Source organism: Rana temporaria, chromosome 6 (genome assembly GCF_905171775.1).
Source record: "Rana temporaria chromosome 6, aRanTem1.1, whole genome shotgun sequence".
NCBI classification, from domain to species: domain Eukaryota; kingdom Metazoa; phylum Chordata; class Amphibia; order Anura; family Ranidae; genus Rana; species Rana temporaria.
The window spans coordinates 224,142,883-224,163,153 of NC_053494.1; the positions used below are offsets into that span (position 1 = coordinate 224,142,883).

Below are 20,271 nucleotides of genomic sequence, written 5' to 3' on the forward strand. Positions count from 1 at the left end.
AGTCTGAGATCGGGGGGGGCGGCAGTCTGAGATCGGGGGGGGCGGCAGTCTGAGATCGGGGGGGGGGGGTCAGTCTGAGATCAGGGGGGGGGGTCAGTCTGAGATCCGGGGGGGGGGGGGGTCAGTCTGAGATCAGGGGGGGGGGGGGCAGTCTGAGATCAGGGGGGGGGGGGGTCAGTCTGAGATCAGGGGGGGGGGTGTCTGGAGATGTAGAGATTTTAATGTTGGGGTCCTTTAAGGGCGTAAAATTAAAGCCAGTTTTAAACCCTCCCCCAACATTTTTTTTTAACCTCCGCTTACCTGATTCCAGGCCCTGCACAGATAAGATTGGGGCCCTCAACTGCGGGGCCACAGACCAGATCGGGGTGATCCAACAACCTGCACTGCCACCCTCTGACCACCAGATGGCACCCAAAGAAGGGATGGAGGAGAGCTGAGGACTGGAGACCAAAGCAGCTGGGGGATCCCAGAATGCACAGCGGGCGCCACGCCCAGTCACATGGGCCAATGGCATCTCAGAAGGGACGGCAACAAGAAACACAAAGATGAGAGAATGGAAAATTCCCACAAAGTCTCTGAACCCAACAGGCGGGACTTCCCACGTGGGCGGAGCTCCAAGATCTAGACAGTCCGCCTACATTCTCCACCAACCAATCCCAGCAGGAGGTCACCCAGAGATCTGATAATCTGTATGGGGGGGGAGGGGCCCATGAAAGGCTGACACATCCCCCTCCCCCCTCCACATTCTCAGACTTATGGACCTCCCCCTCCAATCCTCCTGCAGGCGGACATATAACCCAGCAGGTATATAAAAGGATACTGAGGTCCACGAATGGCGGGATCCGGAACCCGAAGGACGTGCAGACTTTCGGCAGATCCAGCGTGTTGACGTTAAAGATCTGCTTGTGTGAGTGCGAGTCGTAGGCGCGGATGTACGCTTTGTACGCTTCCTGCGCCGACTTGTGGAGGTAATAATTCTTCTCTATCAACTTCTCCAACTGCAGGAGGAAAGAGACCGTCAGAGCCAGCGAGAGAAGACACACCCACCGGAGAGAAGACACACCCAGAACCCACCCACCAGAGAGAGGACACACCCGGAACCCACCCACCAGAGACAAGACACACCCGGAACCCACCCACCAGAGACAAGACACACCCGGAACCCACCCACCACAGACAAGACACACCCGGAACCCACCAGAGAGAGGACACACCCCGAACCCACCAGAGAGAGGACACACCCCGAACCCACCCACCAGAGAGACCACACACCCAGAACCCACCCACCAGAGACAAGACACACCCCGAACCCACCCACCGGAGAGAGGACACACCCGGAACCCACCCACCAGAGACAAGACACACCCGGAACCCACCAGAGAGACCACACACCCAGAACCCACCCACCAGAGACAAGACACACCCCGAAACCCACCCACCAGAGACAAGACACACCCCGAACCCACCCACCGGAGACAAGACACACCCCGAACCCACCCACCGGAGAGGACACACCCAGAACCCACCCACCAGAAAAGACACACCCCGAACCCACCCACCGGAGAGAGGACACACCCCGAACCCACCGGAGAGAGGACACACCCAGAACCCACCCACCAGAGACAAGACACACCCCGAACCCACCCACCAGAGAGGACACACCCCGAACCCACCCACCAGAGACAAGACACACCCAGAACCCACCCACCAGAGACAAGACACACCCCGAACCCACCCACCGGAGACAAGACACACCCCGAACCCACCCACCGGAGACAAGACACACCCCGAACCCACCCACCAGAGAGAGGACACACCCAGAACCCACCCACCAGAAAAGACACACCCCGAACCCACCCACCGGAGAGAGGACACACCCCGAACCCACCGGAGAGAGGACACACCCAGAACCCACCCACCAGAGACAAGACACACCCAGAACCCACCCACCAGAGACAAGACACACCCAGAACCCACCCACCAGAGACAAGACACACCCCGAACCCACCCACCGGAGACAAGACACACCCCGAACCCACCCACCGGAGACAAGACACACCCCGAACCCACCCACCAGAGAGAGGACACACCCAGAACCCACCCACCAGAAAAAACACACCCCGAACCCACCCACCGGAGAGAGGACACACCCCGAACCCACCGGAGAGAGGACACACCCAGAACCCACCCACCAGAGACAAGACACACCCAGAACCCACCCACCAGAGACAAGACACACCCAGAACCCACCCACCGGAGACAAGACACACCCCGAACCCACCAGAGACAAGACACACCCCGAACCCACCCACCAGAGACAAGACACACCCCGAACCCACCCACCAGAGACAAGACACACCCCGAACCCACCCACCGGCAAGAGGACACACCCCGAACCCACCGGAGAGAGGACACACCCAGAACCCACCCACCAGAGACAAGACACACCCAGAACCCACCCACCAGAGACAAGACACACCCCGAACCCACCCACCAGAGAGAGGACACACCCAGAACCCACCCACCGGATAGAGGACACACCCAGAACCCACCCACCGGATAGAGGACACACCCAGAACCCACCCACCAGAGAGAAGACACACCCAGAACCCACCCACCAGAGAGAAGACACACCCCGAACCCACCCACCAGAGACAAGACACACCCCGAACCCACCCACCAGAGAAGACACACCCCGAACCCACCCACCAGAGACAAGACACACCCAGAACCAACCCACCGGAGAGAGGACACACCCAGAACCCACCCACCAGAAAAGACACACCCCGAACCCACCCACCAGAGACAAGACACACCCAGAACGCACCCACCAGAGACAAGACACACCCCGAACCCACCCACCGGAGACAAGACACACCCCGAACCCACCCACCGGAGACAAGACACACCCCGAACCCACCCACCAGAGAGAGGACACACCCAGAACCCACCCACCAGAAAAGACACACCCCGAACCCACCCACCGGAGAGAGGACACACCCCGAACCCACCGGAGAGAGGACACACCCAGAACCCACCCACCAGAGACAAGACACACCCCGAACCCACCCACCAGAGAGGACACACCCCGAACCCACCAGAGAGGACACACCCCGAACCCACCCACCAGAGACAAGACACACCCAGAACCCACCCACCAGAGACAAGACACACCCCGAACCCACCCACCGGAGACAAGACACACCCCGAACCCACCCACCAGAGAGGACACACCCCGAACCCACCAGAGAGGACACACCCCGAACCCACCCACCAGAGACAAGACACACCCAGAACCCACCCACCAGAGACAAGACACACCCCAAACCCACCCACCGGAGACAAGACACACCCCAAACCCACCCACCGGAGACAAGACACACCCCGAACCCACCCACCAGAGAGAGGACACACCCAGAACCCACCCACCAGAAAAGACACACCCCGAACCCACCCACCGGAGAGAGGACACACCCCGAACCCACCGGAGAGAGGACACACCCAGAACCCACCCACCAGAGACAAGACACACGCAGAACCCACCCACCAGAGACAAGACACACCCCGAACCCACCCACCGGAGACAAGACACACCCCGAACCCACCCACCAGAGAGAGGACACACCCAGAACCCACCCACCAGAAAAGACACACCCCGAACCCACCCACCGGAGAGAGGACACACCCCGAACCCACCGGAGAGAGGACACACCCAGAACCCACCCACCAGAGACAAGACACACCCAGAACCCACCCACCATAGACAAGACACACCCAGAACCCACCCACCGGAGACAAGACACACCCCGAACCCACCAGAGACAAGACACACCCCGAACCCACCCACCAGAGACAAGACACACCCCGAACCCACCCACCAGAGACAAGACACACCCCGAACCCACCCACCGGCAAGAGGACACACCCCGAACCCACCGGAGAGAGGACACACCCAGAACCCACCCACCAGAGACAAGACACACCCAGAACCCACCCACCAGAGACAAGACACACCCCGAACCCACCCACCGGAGACAAGACACACCCCGAACCCACCCACCGGAGACAAGACACACCCCGAACCCACCCACCAGAGAGAGGACACACCCAGAACCCACCCACCAGAAAAAACACACCCCGAACCCACCCACCGGAGAGAGGACACACCCCGAACCCACCCACCAGAGACAAGACACACCCCGAACCCACCCACCAGAGACAAGACACACCCCGAACCCACCCACCAGAGACAAGACACACCCCGAACCCACCCACCGGCAAGAGGACACACCCCGAACCCACCGGAGAGAGGACACACCCAGAACCCACCCACCAGAGACAAGACACACCCAGAACCCACCCACCAGAGACAAGACACACCCCGAACCCACCCACCAGAGAGAGGACACACCCAGAACCCACCCACCGGATAGAGGACACACCCAGAACCCACCCACCAGAGAGAAGACACACCCAGAACCCACCCACCAGAGAGAAGACACACCCCGAACCCACCCACCAGAGACAAGACACACCCCGAACCCACCCACCAGAGAAGACACACCCCGAACCCACCCACCAGAGACAAGACACACCCAGAACCAACCCACCGGAGAGAGGACACACCCAGAACCCACCCACCAGAAAAGACACACCCCGAACCCACCCACCAGAGACAAGACACACCCAGAACGCACCCACCAGAGACAAGACACACCCCGAACCCACCCACCGGAGACAAGACACACCCAGAACCCACCCACCGGAGACAAGACACACCCCGAACCCACCCACCAGAGAGAGGACACACCCAGAACCCACCCACCAGAAAAGACACACCCCGAACCCACCCACCGGAGAGAGGACACACCCAGAACCCACCCACCAGAGACAAGACACACCCAGAACCCACCCACCAGAGACAAGACACACCCAGAACCCACCCACCAGAGACAAGACACACCCCAAACCCACCCACCGGAGACAAGACACACCCCGAACCCACCCACCGGAGACAAGACACACCCCGAACCCACCCACCAGAGAGAGGACACACCCAGAACCCACCCACCAGAAAAGACACACCCCGAACCCACCCACCGGAGAGAGGACACACCCCGAACCCACCGGAGAGAGGACACACCCAGAACCCACCCACCAGAGACAAGACACACCCAGAACCCACCCACCAGAGACAAGACACACCCAGAACCCACCCACCGGAGACAAGACACGCCCCGAACCCACCAGAGACAAGACACACCCCGAACCCACCCACCAGAGACAAGACACACCCCGAACCCACCCACCAGAGACAAGACACACCCCGAACCCACCCACCGGCAAGAGGACACACCCCGAACCCACCGGAGAGAGGACACACCCAGAACCCACCCACCAGAGACAAGACACACCCAGAACCCACCCACCAGAGACAAGACACACCCCGAACCCGCCCACCAGAGAGAGGACACCCCCAGAACCCACCCACCGGATAGAGGACACACCCAGAACCCACCCACCGGATAGAGGACACACCCAGAACCCACCCACCAGAGAGAAGACACACCCAGAACCCACCCACCGGAGACAAGACACACCCCGAACCCACCCACCAGAGAGAGGACACACCCAGAACCCACCCACCAGAAAAGACACACCCCGAACCCACCCACCGGAGAGAGGACACACCCCGAACCCACCGGAGAGAGGACACACCCAGAACCCACCCACCAGAGACAAGACACACCCCGAACCCACCCACCAGAGAGGACACACCCCGAACCCACCAGAGAGGACACACCCCGAACCCACCCACCAGAGACAAGACACACCCCGAACCCACCCACCAGAGACAAGACACACCCCGAACCCACCCACCGGAGACAAGACACACCCCGAACCCACCCACCGGAGACAAGACACACCCCGAACCCACCCACCAGAGAGAGGACACACCCAGAACCCACCCACCAGAAAAGACACACCCCGAACCCACCCACTGGAGAGAGGACACACCCCGAACCCACCGGAGAGAGGACACACCCAGAACCCACCCACCAGAGACAAGACACACCCAGAACCCACCCACCAGAGACAAGACACACCCAGAACCCACCCACCGGAGACAAGACACACCCCGAACCCACCCACCGGAGACAAGACACACCCCGAACCCACCCACCGGAGACAAGACACACCCCGAACCCACCCACCAGAGAGAGGACACACCCCGAACCCACCCACCAGAGAGAGGACACACCCAGAACCCACCCACCGGAGAGAGGACACACCCCGAACCCACCGGAGAGAGGACACACCCAGAACCCACCCACCAGAGACAAGACACACCCCGAACCCACCCACCAGAGAGGACACACCCCGAACCCACCAGAGAGGACACACCCCGAACCCACCCACCAGAGACAAGACACACCCAGAACCCACCCACCAGAGACAAGACACACCCCGAACCCACCCACCAGAGAGGACACACCCCGAACCCACCCACCAGAGACAAGACACACCCCGAACCCACCCACCAGAGACAAGACACACCCCGAACCCACCAGAGAGGACACACCCCGAACCCACCCACCAGAAAAGACACACCCCGAACCCACCAGAGAGGACACACCCCGAACCCACCAGAGAGGACACACCCCGAACCCACCCACCAGAAAAGACACACCCCGAACCCACCCACCAGAGACAAGACACACCCAGAACCCACCCACCAGAGACAAGACACACCCCGAACCCACCCACCGGAGACAAGACACACCCCGAACCCACCCACCGGAGACAAGACACACCCCGAACCCACCCACCAGAGAGAGGACACACCCAGAACCCACCCACCAGAAAAGACACACCCCGAACCCACCCACCGGAGAGAGGACACACCCCGAACCCACCGGAGAGAGGACACACCCAGAACCCACCCACCAGAGACAAGACACACCCAGAACCCACCCACCAGAGACAAGACACACCCAGAACCCACCCACCAGAGACAAGACACACCCGAACCCACCAGAGACAAGACACACCCCGAACCCACCCACCAGAGACAAGACACACCCCGAACCCACCCACCAGAGACAAGACACACCCCGAACCCACCCACCGGCAAGAGGACACACCCAGAACCCACCCACCAGAGAGAGGACTCACCCAGAACCCACCCACCAGAGAGAAGACACACCCCGAACCCACCCACCAGAGACAAGACACACCCCGAACCCACCCACCAGAGAAGACACACCCCGAACCCACCCACCAGAGACAAGACACACCCAGAACCCACCCACCAGAGACAAGACACACCCCGAACCCACCCACCGGAGACAAGACACACCCCGAACCCACCCACCGGAGACAAGACACACCCCGAACCCACCCACCAGAGAGAGGACACACCCAGAACCCACCCACCAGAAAAAACACACCCCGAACCCACCCACCGGAGAGAGGACACACCCCGAACCCACCGGAGAGAGGACACACCCAGAACCCACCCACCAGAGACAAGACACACCCAGAACCCACCCACCAGAGACAAGACACACCCAGAACCCACCCACCGGAGACAAGACACACCCCGAACCCACCCACCAGAGACAAGACACACCCCGAACCCACCCACCAGAGACAAGACACACCCCGAACCCACCCACCGGCAAGAGGACACACCCCGAACCCACCGGAGAGAGGACACACCCAGAACCCACCCACCAGAGACAAGACACACCCAGAACCCACCCACCAGAGACAAGACACACCCCGAACCCACCCACCAGAGAGAGGACACACCCAGAACCCACCCACCGGATAGAGGACACACCCAGAACCCACCCACCGGATAGAGGACACACCCAGAACCCACCCACCAGAGAGAAGACACACCCAGAACCCACCCACCAGAGAGAAGACGGTCCCCGAACCCACCCACCAGAGACAAGACACACCCCGAACCCACCCACCAGAGAAGACACACCCCGAACCCACCCACCAGAGACAAGACACACCCAGAACCAACCCACCGGAGAGAGGACACACCCAGAACCCACCCACCAGAAAAGACACACCCTGAACCCACCCACCAGAGACAAGACACACCCAGAACGCACCCACCAGAGACAAGACACACCCCGAACCCACCCACCGGAGACAAGACACACCCCGAACCCACCCACCGGAGACAAGACACACCCCGAACCCACCCACCAGAGAGAGGACACACCCAGAACCCACCCACCAGAAAAGACACACCCCGAACCCACCCACCGGAGAGAGGACACACCCCGAACCCACCCACCGGAGAGAGGACACACCCCGAACCCACCCACCAGAGACAAGACACACCCAGAACCCACCCACCAGAGACAAGACACACCCCAAACCCACCCACCGGAGACAAGACACACCCCGAACCCACCCACCAGAGAGAGGACACACCCAGAACCCACCCACCAGAAAAGACACACCCCGAACCCACCCACCGGAGAGAGGACACACCCCGAACCCACCGGAGAGAGGACACACCCAGAACCCACCCACCAGAGACAAGACACACCCAGAACCCACCCACCAGAGACAAGACACACCCCGAACCCACCCACCGGAGACAAGACACACCCCGAACCCACCCACCAGAGAGAGGACACACCCAGAACCCACCCACCAGAAAAGACACACCCCGAACCCACCCACCGGAGAGAGGACACACCACGAACCCACCCACCGGAGACAAGACACACCCCGAACCCACCCACCAGAGAGAGGACACACCCAGAACCCACCCACCAGAAAAAACACACCCCGAACCCACCCACCGGAGAGAGGACACACCCCGAACCCACCGGAGAGAGGACACACCCAGAACCCACCCACCAGAGACAAGACACACCCAGAACCCACCCACCAGAGACAAGACACACCCAGAACCCACCCACCGGAGACAAGACACACCCCGAACCCACCAGAGACAAGACACACCCCGAACCCACCCACCAGAGACAAGACACACCCCGAACCCACCCACCAGAGACAAGACACACCCCGAACCCACCCACCGGCAAGAGGACACACCCCGAACCCACCGGAGAGAGGACACACCCAGAACCCACCCACCAGAGACAAGACACACCCAGAACCCACCCACCAGAGACAAGACACACCCCGAACCCACCCACCAGAGAGAGGACACACCCAGAACCCACCCACCGGATAGAGGACACACCCAGAACCCACCCACCGGATAGAGGACACACCCAGAACCCACCCACCGGATAGAGGACACACCCAGAACCCACCCACCAGAGAGAAGACACACCCAGAACCCACCCACCAGAGACAAGACACACCCAGAACCCACCCACCGGAGACAAGACACACCCCGAACCCACCCACCGGAGACAAGACACACCCCGAACCCACCCACCGGAGACAAGACACACCCCGAACCCACCCACCAGAGAGAGGACACACCCCGAACCCACCCACCAGAGAGAGGACACACCCAGAACCCACCCACCGGAGAGAGGACACACCCCGAACCCACCGGAGAGAGGACACACCCAGAACCCACCCACCAGAGACAAGACACACCCCGAACCCACCCACCAGAGAGGACACACCCCGAACCCACCAGAGAGGACACACCCCGAACCCACCCACCAGAGACAAGACACACCCAGAACCCACCCACCAGAGACAAGACACACCCCGAACCCACCCACCGGAGACAAGACACACCCCGAACCCACCCACCAGAGAGGACACACCCCGAACCCACCCACCAGAGACAAGACACACCCCGAACCCACCCACCAGAGACAAGACACACCCCGAACCCACCAGAGAGGACACACCCCGAACCCACCAGAGAGGACACACCCCGAACCCACCCACCAGAAAAGACACACCCCGAACCCACCAGAGAGGACACACCCCGAACCCACCAGAGAGGACACACCCCGAACCCACCCACCAGAAAAGACACACCCCGAACCCACCCACCAGAGACAAGACACACCCAGAACCCACCCACCAGAGACAAGACACACCCCGAACCCACCCACCGGAGACAAGACACACCCCGAACCCACCCACCGGAGACAAGACACACCCCGAACCCACCCACCAGAGAGAGGACACACCCAGAACCCACCCACCAGAAAAGACACACCCCGAACCCACCCACCGGAGAGAGGACACACCCCGAACCCACCGGAGAGAGGACACACCCAGAACCCACCCACCAGAGACAAGACACACCCAGAACCCACCCACCAGAGACAAGACACACCCAGAACCCACCCACCAGAGACAAGACACACCCGAACCCACCAGAGACAAGACACACCCCGAACCCACCCACCAGAGACAAGACACACCCCGAACCCACCCACCAGAGACAAGACACACCCCGAACCCACCCACCGGCAAGAGGACACACCCAGAACCCACCCACCAGAGAGAGGACTCACCCAGAACCCACCCACCAGAGAGAAGACACACCCCGAACCCACCCACCAGAGACAAGACACACCCCGAACCCACCCACCAGAGAAGACACACCCCGAACCCACCCACCAGAGACAAGACACACCCAGAACCCACCCACCAGAGACAAGACACACCCCGAACCCACCCACCGGAGACAAGACACACCCCGAACCCACCCACCGGAGACAAGACACACCCCGAACCCACCCACCAGAGAGAGGACACACCCAGAACCCACCCACCAGAAAAAAACACACCCCGAACCCACCCACCGGAGAGAGGACACACCCCGAACCCACCGGAGAGAGGACACACCCAGAACCCACCCACCAGAGACAAGACACACCCAGAACCCACCCACCAGAGACAAGACACACCCAGAACCCACCCACCGGAGACAAGACACACCCCGAACCCACCAGAGACAAGACACACCCCGAACCCACCCACCAGAGACAAGACACACCCCGAACCCACCCACCAGAGACAAGACACACCCCGAACCCACCCACCGGCAAGAGGACACACCCCGAACCCACCGGAGAGAGGACACACCCAGAACCCACCCACCAGAGACAAGACACACCCAGAACCCACCCACCAGAGACAAGACACACCCCGAACCCACCCACCAGAGAGAGGACACACCCAGAACCCACCCACCGGATAGAGGACACACCCAGAACCCACCCACCGGATAGAGGACACACCCAGAACCCACCCACCAGAGAGAAGACACACCCAGAACCCACCCACCAGAGAGAAGACACACCCCGAACCCACCCACCAGAGACAAGACACACCCCGAACCCACCCACCAGAGAAGACACACCCCGAACCCACCCACCAGAGACAAGACACACCCAGAACCAACCCACCGGAGAGAGGACACACCCAGAACCCACCCACCAGAAAAGACACACCCTGAACCCACCCACCAGAGACAAGACACACCCAGAACGCACCCACCAGAGACAAGACACACCCCGAACCCACCCACCGGAGACAAGACACACCCCGAACCCACCCACCGGAGACAAGACACACCCCGAACCCACCCACCAGAGAGAGGACACACCCAGAACCCACCCACCAGAAAAGACACACCCCGAACCCACCCACCGGGGAGAGGACACACCCCGAACCCACCGGAGAGAGGACACACCCAGAACCCACCCACCAGAGACAAGACACACCCAGAACCCACCCACCATAGACAAGACACACCCAGAACCCACCCACCGGAGACAAGACACACCCCGAACCCACCAGAGACAAGACACACCCCGAACCCACCCACCAGAGACAAGACACACCCCGAACCCACCGGCAAGAGGACACACCCCGAACCCACCGGAGAGAGGACACACCCCGAACCCACCCACCAGAGACAAGACACACCCAGAACCCACCCACCAGAGACAAGACACACCCCAAACCCACCCACCGGAGACAAGACACACCCCGAACCCACCCACCAGAGAGAGGACACACCCAGAACCCACCCACCAGAAAAGACACACCCCGAACCCACCCACCGGAGAGAGGACACACCCCGAACCCACCGGAGAGAGGACACACCCAGAACCCACCCACCAGAGACAAGACACACCCAGAACCCACCCACCAGAGACAAGACACACCCCGAACCCACCCACCGGAGACAAGACACACCCCGAACCCACCCACCAGAGAGAGGACACACCCAGAACCCACCCACCAGAAAAGACACACCCCGAACCCACCCACCGGAGAGAGGACACACCACGAACCCACCCACCAGAGACAAGACACACCCCGAACCCACCCACCAGAGAGAGGACACACCCAGAACCCACCCACCAGAAAAAACACACCCCGAACCCACCCACCGGAGAGAGGACACACCCCGAACCCACCGGAGAGAGGACACACCCAGAACCCACCCACCAGAGACAAGACACACCCAGAACCCACCCACCAGAGACAAGACACACCCAGAACCCACCCACCGGAGACAAGACACACCCCGAACCCACCAGAGACAAGACACACCCCGAACCCACCCACCAGAGACAAGACACACCCCGAACCCACCCACCAGAGACAAGACACACCCCGAACCCACCCACCGGCAAGAGGACACACCCCGAACCCACCGGAGAGAGGACACACCCAGAACCCACCCACCAGAGACAAGACACACCCAGAACCCACCCACCAGAGACAAGACACACCCCGAACCCACCCACCAGAGAGAGGACACACCCAGAACCCACCCACCGGATAGAGGACACACCCAGAACCCACCCACCGGATAGAGGACACACCCAGAACCCACCCACCAGAGAGAAGACACACCCAGAACCCACCCACCAGAGAGAAGACACACCCCGAACCCACCCACCAGAGACAAGACACACCCCGAACCCACCCACCAGAGAAGACACACCCCGAACCCACCCACCAGAGACAAGACACACCCAGAACCCACCCACCGGAGACAAGACACACCCCGAACCCACCAGAGACAAGACACACCCCGAACCCACCCACCAGAGACAAGACACACCCCGAACCCACCCACCAGAGACAAGACACACCCCGAACCCACCCACCGGCAAGAGGACACACCCCGAACCCACCGGAGAGAGGACACACCCAGAACCCACCCACCAGAGACAAGACACACCCCGAACCCACCCACCAGAGAGAGGACACACCCAGAACCCACCCACCGGATAGAGGACACACCCAGAACCCACCCACCGGATAGAGGACACACCCAGAACCCACCCACCAGAGAGAAGACACACCCAGAACCCACCCACCAGAGAGAAGACACACCCCGAACCCACCCACCAGAGACAAGACACACCCCGAACCCACCCACCGGAGACAAGACACACCCCGAACCCACCCACCGGAGACAAGACACACCCCGAACCCACCCACCAGAGAGAGGACACACCCAGAACCCACCCACCAGAAAAGACACACCCCGAACCCACCCACCGGAGAGAGGACACACCCCGAACCCACCCACCGGAGAGAGGACACACCCCGAACCCACCCACCAGAGACAAGACACACCCCGAACCCACCCACCAGAGAGGACACACCCCGAACCCACCAGAGAGGACACACCCCGAACCCACCCACCAGAGACAAGACACACCCAGAACCCACCCACCAGAGACAAGACACACCCCGAACCCACCCACCGGAGACAAGACACACCCCGAACCCACCAGAGAGGACACACCCCGAACCCACCAGAGAGGACACACCCCGAACCCACCCACCAGAGACAAGACACACCCAGAACCCACCCACCAGAGACAAGACACACCCCAAACCCACCCACCGGAGACAAGACACACCCCGAACCCACCCACCAGAGAGAGGACACACCCAGAACCCACCCACCAGAAAAGACACACCCGAACCCACCCACCGGAGAGAGGACACACCCCCGAACCCACCGGAGAGAGGACACACCCAGAACCCACCCACCAGAGACAAGACACACCCAGAACCCACCCACCAGAGACAAGACACACCCAGAACCCACCCACCAGAGACAAGACACACCCCGAACCCACCCACCGGAGACAAGACACACCCCGAACCCACCCACCAGAGAGAGGACACACCCAGAACCCACCCACCAGAAAAGACACACCCCGAACCCACCCACCGGAGAGAGGACACACCCCGAACCCACCGGAGAGAGGACACACCCAGAACCCACCCACCAGAGACAAGACACACCCAGAACCCACCCACCAGAGACAAGACACACCCAGAACCCACCCACCGGAGACAAGACACACCCAGAACCCACCCACCGGAGACAAGACACACCCCGAACCCACCAGAGACAAGACACACCCCGAACCCACCCACCAGAGACAAGACACACCCCGAACCCACCCACCGGCAAGAGGACACACCCCGAACCCACCGGAGAGAGGACACACCCAGAACCCACCCACCAGAGACAAGACACACCCATAACCCACCCACCAGAGACAAGACACACCCCGAACCCACCCACCAGAGAGAGGACACACCCAGAACCCACCCACCGGATAGAGGACACACCCAGAACCCACCCACCGGATAGAGGACACACCCAGAACCCACCCACCAGAGAGAAGACACACCCAGAACCCACCCACCAGAGAGAAGACACACCCCGAACCCACCCACCAGAGACAAGACACACCCCGAACCCACCCACCAGAGAAGACACACCCCGAACCCACCCACCAGAGACAAGACACACCCAGAACCAACCCACCGGAGAGAGGACTCACCCAGAACCCACCCACCAGAGAAGACACACCCCGAACCCACCCACCAGAGACAAGACACACCCCGAACCCACCCACCGGAGACCAGACACACCCGGAACGCACCAGAGAGACAAGACACACCCCCGAACCCACCCACCAGAGACCACACACCCACCAGAGACAAGACACACCCAGAACCCACCCACCAGAGAGAGGACACACCCCGAACCCACCCACCGGAGAGGACACACCCCGAACCCACCCACCGGAGCGACAAGACACACCCAGAACCCACCCACCGGAGAGAGGACACACCCCACCCACCAGAGAGACAAGACACACCCGGAGCCCACCTACCTGTGACTGGATGTCCGAAATCTTACTCCAGGAAAACTCAAACTCGCTCAGTGGGACCTACAGAGAGAACACATTGCGGGGAGTGAAGGGCGTGTCTACGTGTTCTTCATATTCTACCCCCCGAAAACCCCCTACTTTCCTACAATCATCATCTATAGAACATGGACCCAACCCCCCACACAGAACCCCTCCCCCAGAGAAGACAACCCACTTACCTTGGCTTGTTTCAGGAAACGCAGGAATCCCAACTCCTCCGGCCGGAGAATCAGAAGAGCGTGGCCCCGCCCACCGATCCCGCGGGCCGTCCTGCCAACCCGATGAATGTATTCCTGATAAGAATGGAAGTCGTTACACGAGCCCCGACCTACCCTATGACCCCACAATCTGCCCTCCCTTCATATGACCCCACCCCCGCCACAATCTGCCCTCCCTACATGTGACCCCACCCCCAACTGCCCTCCCTATGTATGACACCCTTCCCCCAACTGCCCTCCCTATGTATGACACCCTTCCCCCCCCCCACACACACACAATCTGCCCTCCCTACATGTGACCCCACCACAAACTGCCCTCCCTACATGTGACCCCACCCCCGCCACAAACTGCCCTCCCTACATGTGACACCTCCCCCCCCACACAAACTGCCCTCCCTACATGTGACCCCGCCACAGACACCCCCCCCACCCACAATCTGCCCTCCCTACATATGACCCCACCACAAACTGCCCTCCCCATGTATGACACCCCCCCCACCCACAATCTGCCCTCCCTACATGTGACCCCACCACAAACTGCCCTCCCTACATGTGACACCTCCCCCCCCACACAATCTGCCCTCCCTACATATGACCTCGACCCCGCCACAAACTGCCCTCCTTACGTATGACCCCTCCCACCCACAATCTGCCCTCCCTACATATGACCCCACCCCCAACTGCCCTCCCTATATATATATATATGACACCTCCCCCCCACACAATCTGCCCTCCCTACATATGACCCCACCCCCACCACAAACTGCCCTCCCTATATATGACATCCCCCACCCACAATCTGCCCTCCCTACATATGACCCCACCCCCGCCTCAAACTGCCCTCCCTATGTATGACACCCCCCCCCACCCACAATCTGCCCTCCCTACATATGACCCCACCCCCGCCACAAACTGCCCTCCCTACATATGACCCCACCCCCAATCTGCCCTCCCTATATATGACACCCCCCCCCCCCCACATACAGTCTGCCCTCCCTACATGTGACCCGACCCCCCCCCAATCTGCCCTCCTTACTTATGACCCCCTCCCACCCACAATCTGCCCTCCCTTCATATGACCCCCCCCCCCCCCCAAACGGTTCTCTATTTGTGGTGAAATCCCATGTTGTGATCTGTGTGACCCCCAAATCTTCCTTCCATATGTATGCGGCCAACACCCAATCTGCCCTTCCTACGTGTGACCCAAGCCCCGCCCCCCCATCCCATCCTGGCTGCGCAGTCACCTTGGGGTCATCGGTCGGATCGTACTGGATAATCCAATCCACCTCCGGAATGTCCAATCCTCTGGCAGCGACATCCGTACAAAGGAGGATCCCGGAATCCGCATTACAGAACTGGAAGAAGGTGGTGGTACGTTTGGTCTGTTTCTGCTTCCCCTGCGGATGAAGAGGAAGAACGGTCAGAGGATGGGGGGGGGGGGGGGCGAGGAAATCTGTCAGAGGACGGGAGGGGCGAGGAAACGGTCAGAGGACAGGCGGGGGGAGGGGGGGCAGAGGAAACGGTCAGGGGGGGGGGCGAGGAAACGGTCAGAGGACAGGCGGGGGGCGAGGAAACGGTCAGAGGAGGGGAGGGGCGAGGAAACGGTCAGAGGAGGGGGGGGGGGCGAGGAAATCTGTCAGAGGAGGGGGGGCGAGGAAACGGTCAGAGGAGGGGAGGGGCGAGGAAACGGTCAGAGGAGGGGGGGGGCGAGGAAATCTGTCAGAGGACGGGAGGGGCGAGGAAACGGTCAGAGGAGGGGGGGGGGCGAGGAAATCTGTCAGAGGACGGGAGGGGCGAGGAAACGGTCAGAGGACGGGAGGGGCGAGGAAACGGTCAGAGGAGGGGGGGGGGGGCGAGGAAATCTGTCAGAGGAGGGGGGGCGAGGAAACGGTCAGAGGACGGGAGGGGCGAGGAAACGGTCAGAGGAGGGGGGGGGGGGGGAGGAAATCTGTCAGAGGAGGGGGGGCAGAGGAAACGGTCGGGGGGGGGGGTGAGAAAACGGTCAGAGGACAGGCGGGGGGAGGGGGGGCAGAGGAAACGGTCAGAGGACAGGCGGGGGCGAGGAAACGGTCAGAGGACAGGCGGGGGGAGGGGGGGCAGAGGAAACGGTCAGAGGACAGGCGGGGGGAGGGGGGGAGGAGGAAACGGTCAGAGGACAGGCGGGGGGCGAGGAAACGGTCAGAGGACAGGCGGGGGGAGGGGGGGAGGAGGAAACGGTCAGAGGACAGGCGGGGGGCGAGGAAACGGTCAGAGGACAGGCGGGGGGCGAGGAAACGGTCAGAGGACAGGCGGGGGGCGAGGAAACGGTCAGAGGACAGGCGGGGGGCGAGGAAACGGTCAGAGGACAGGCGGGGGGAGGGGGGGAGGAGGAAACGGTCAGGGGGAGGGGGGCGAGGAAACGGTCAGAGGACAGGAGGGGGGCGAGGAAACGGTCAGAGGACAGGAGGGGGGCGAGGAAACGGTCAGAGGGGGGGGGGGGCCAGAGGAAACGGTCAGAGGACAGGCGGGGGGCGAGGAAACGGTCAGAGGACAGGCGGGGGAGATGAGGAAACGGTCAGAGGGGGGGGCCAGAGGAAACGGTCAGAGGACAGGCGGGGGGAGGGGGGGCAGAGGAAACGGTCAGAGGACAGGCGGGGGGAGGGGGGGGGCGAGGAAACGGTCAGAGGACAGGAGGGGGGCGAGGAAACGGTCAGAGGACAGGAGGGGGAGATGAGGAAACGGTCAGAGGGGGGGGGGCGAGGAAACGGTCAGAGGACAGGCGGGGGGCGAGGAAACGGTCAGAGGGGGGGGGGGGCCAGAGGAAACGGTCAGAGGACAGGCGGGGGAGATGAGGAAACGGTCAGAGGGGGGGGGGGGGGGGGCCAGAGGAAACGGTCAGAGGACAGGCGGGGGGCGAGGAAACGGTCAGAGGGGGGGGGCCAGAGGAAACGGTCAGAGGACAGGCGGGGGGAGGGGGGGCAGAGGAAACGGTCAGGGGGGGGGGGGCGAGGAAACGGTCAGAGGACAGGAGGGGGGCGAGGAAACAGTCAGAGGGGGGGGGCCAGAGGAAACGGACAGAGGACAGGAAGGGGGGAGGGGGGGAGGAGGAAACGGTCAGAGGACAGGCGGGGGGCGAGGAAACGGTCAGAGGGGGGGGGCCAGAGGAAACGGTCAGAGGACAGGAGGGGGAGATGAGGAAACGGTCAGAGGGGGGGGGGGGGGGGCCAGAGGAAACGGTCAGAGGACAGGCGGGGGGAGGGGGGGCAGAGGAAACGGTCGGGGGGGGGGGGGGGGCGAGGAAACGGTCAGAGGACAGGAGGGGGGCGAGGAAACGGTCAGAGGACAGGAGGGGGAGATGAGGAAACGGTCAGAGGACAGGCGGGGGGAGGGGGGGCAGAGGAAACGGTCAGGGGGGGGGGGGGGCGAGGAAACGGTCAGAGGACAGGAGGGGGGCGAGGAAACGGTCAGAGGACAGGCGGGGGGCGAGGAAACGGTCAGAGGGGGGGGGCCAGAGGAAACGGTCAGAGGACAGGCGGGGGGAGGGGGGGCAGAGGAAACGGTCAGGGGGGGGGGGGCGAGGAAACGGTCAGAGGACAGGAGGGGGGCGAGGAAACGGTCAGAGGACAGGAGGGGGAGATGAGGAAACGGTCAGAGGGGGGGGGGCCAGAGGAAACGGTCAGAGGACAGGCGGGGGGAGGGGGGGCAGAGGAAACGGTCAGGGGGGGGGGGGGGCGAGGAAACGGTCAGAGGACAGGAGGGGGGCGAGGAAACGGTCAGAGGACAGGCGGGGGGCGAGGAAACGGTCAGAGGGGGGGGGGCCAGAGGAAACGGTCAGAGGACAGGCGGGGGGAGGGGGGGCAGAGGAAACGGTCAGGGGGGGGGGGGGCGAGGAAACGGTCAGAGGACAGGAGGGGGGCGAGGAAACGGTCAGAGGATGAAGATTAGGAGCGGTGAAGAACGATTAGAGGAAGTTCTGGAAGATTCCCGACTCACATGAATGGCCATCACTGGAAGGTCGATGTAGTTCAGGAGCTCGTAATGGAACTTCACCGACATGCAGGAGGAGAAGAAAACCATCATCTTCTTCTTCCGGTTCTTCTTCAGGAAGGTGAAGAGCAGCAGGAAGCGTTTCTCGGAGGAGCAGACGACATACCCCTGAGACGGGACAGAAGAATGGTGACCACACAAGAAGACCCCCCCACTGTCCTCAACACCCCACAACCTCCTCCACACCCCACAACCTCCTCCACACCCCACAACCTCCTCCACACCCCACAACCTCCTCCACACCCCCCTACCTGCTCCAGACCATCCACAGTGGCCGTGTCCTTGTTGTCATCCACCCCCACATACAGCGGCTCCTTCTTCAGGGAGATCCGAGCCAAATCCTCCACCTTCCGGGTCTGAGTGGCCGAGAACAACATCGTCTGCCGGCGTTCTGCGGGAAAGACATACGTGAGCGTTTGAGACCGATGCGACACGGACCACCGTACCTGAAATCCACACCACACCCACCCCAGAATAGACACACCCACCACAGAGCCCCGAGAATGAGACCCGCCCACCATAGAGCCCCGAGAATGGGACCCACCCACCCCAGACCTCACCCCAGAATAGACACACCCACCCCAGACCTTCCCACCACAGAGCCCCAATAATGGGACCCACCCACCGGGACCCACCCACCCCAGAATAGACACACCCACCACAGACCTCACCCCAGAATAGACACACCCACCACAGACCTCACCCCAGAATAGACACACCCACCCCAGACCTCACCCCAGAATAGACACACCCACCACAGACCTCCCCCCAGAATAGACACACCCACCACAGACCTCCCCCCAGAATAGACACACCCACCCCAGACCTCCCCGAGAATGGGA

At 62.0% G+C, this 20,271-nt stretch overlaps 1 protein-coding gene across 1 annotated transcript in view; it reads right to left on the reverse strand.

The window, feature by feature from the left end:
* The window catches only part of DDX18 (DEAD-box helicase 18), a 33,478-nt gene that overhangs the window by 3,020 nt on the left and 10,187 nt on the right, over positions 1-20,271 (reverse strand). The window contains exons 8-13 of the mRNA XM_040358360.1: positions 19,681-19,820; positions 19,376-19,537; positions 16,648-16,800; positions 15,365-15,478; positions 15,150-15,206; positions 821-998 (exon numbers count right to left, since the gene is read on the reverse strand). Coding sequence (XP_040214294.1) covers positions 821-998; positions 15,150-15,206; positions 15,365-15,478; positions 16,648-16,800; positions 19,376-19,537; positions 19,681-19,820 — 804 coding nt within the window. The remainder of the gene's footprint in view (positions 1-820; positions 999-15,149; positions 15,207-15,364; positions 15,479-16,647; positions 16,801-19,375; positions 19,538-19,680; positions 19,821-20,271) is intronic.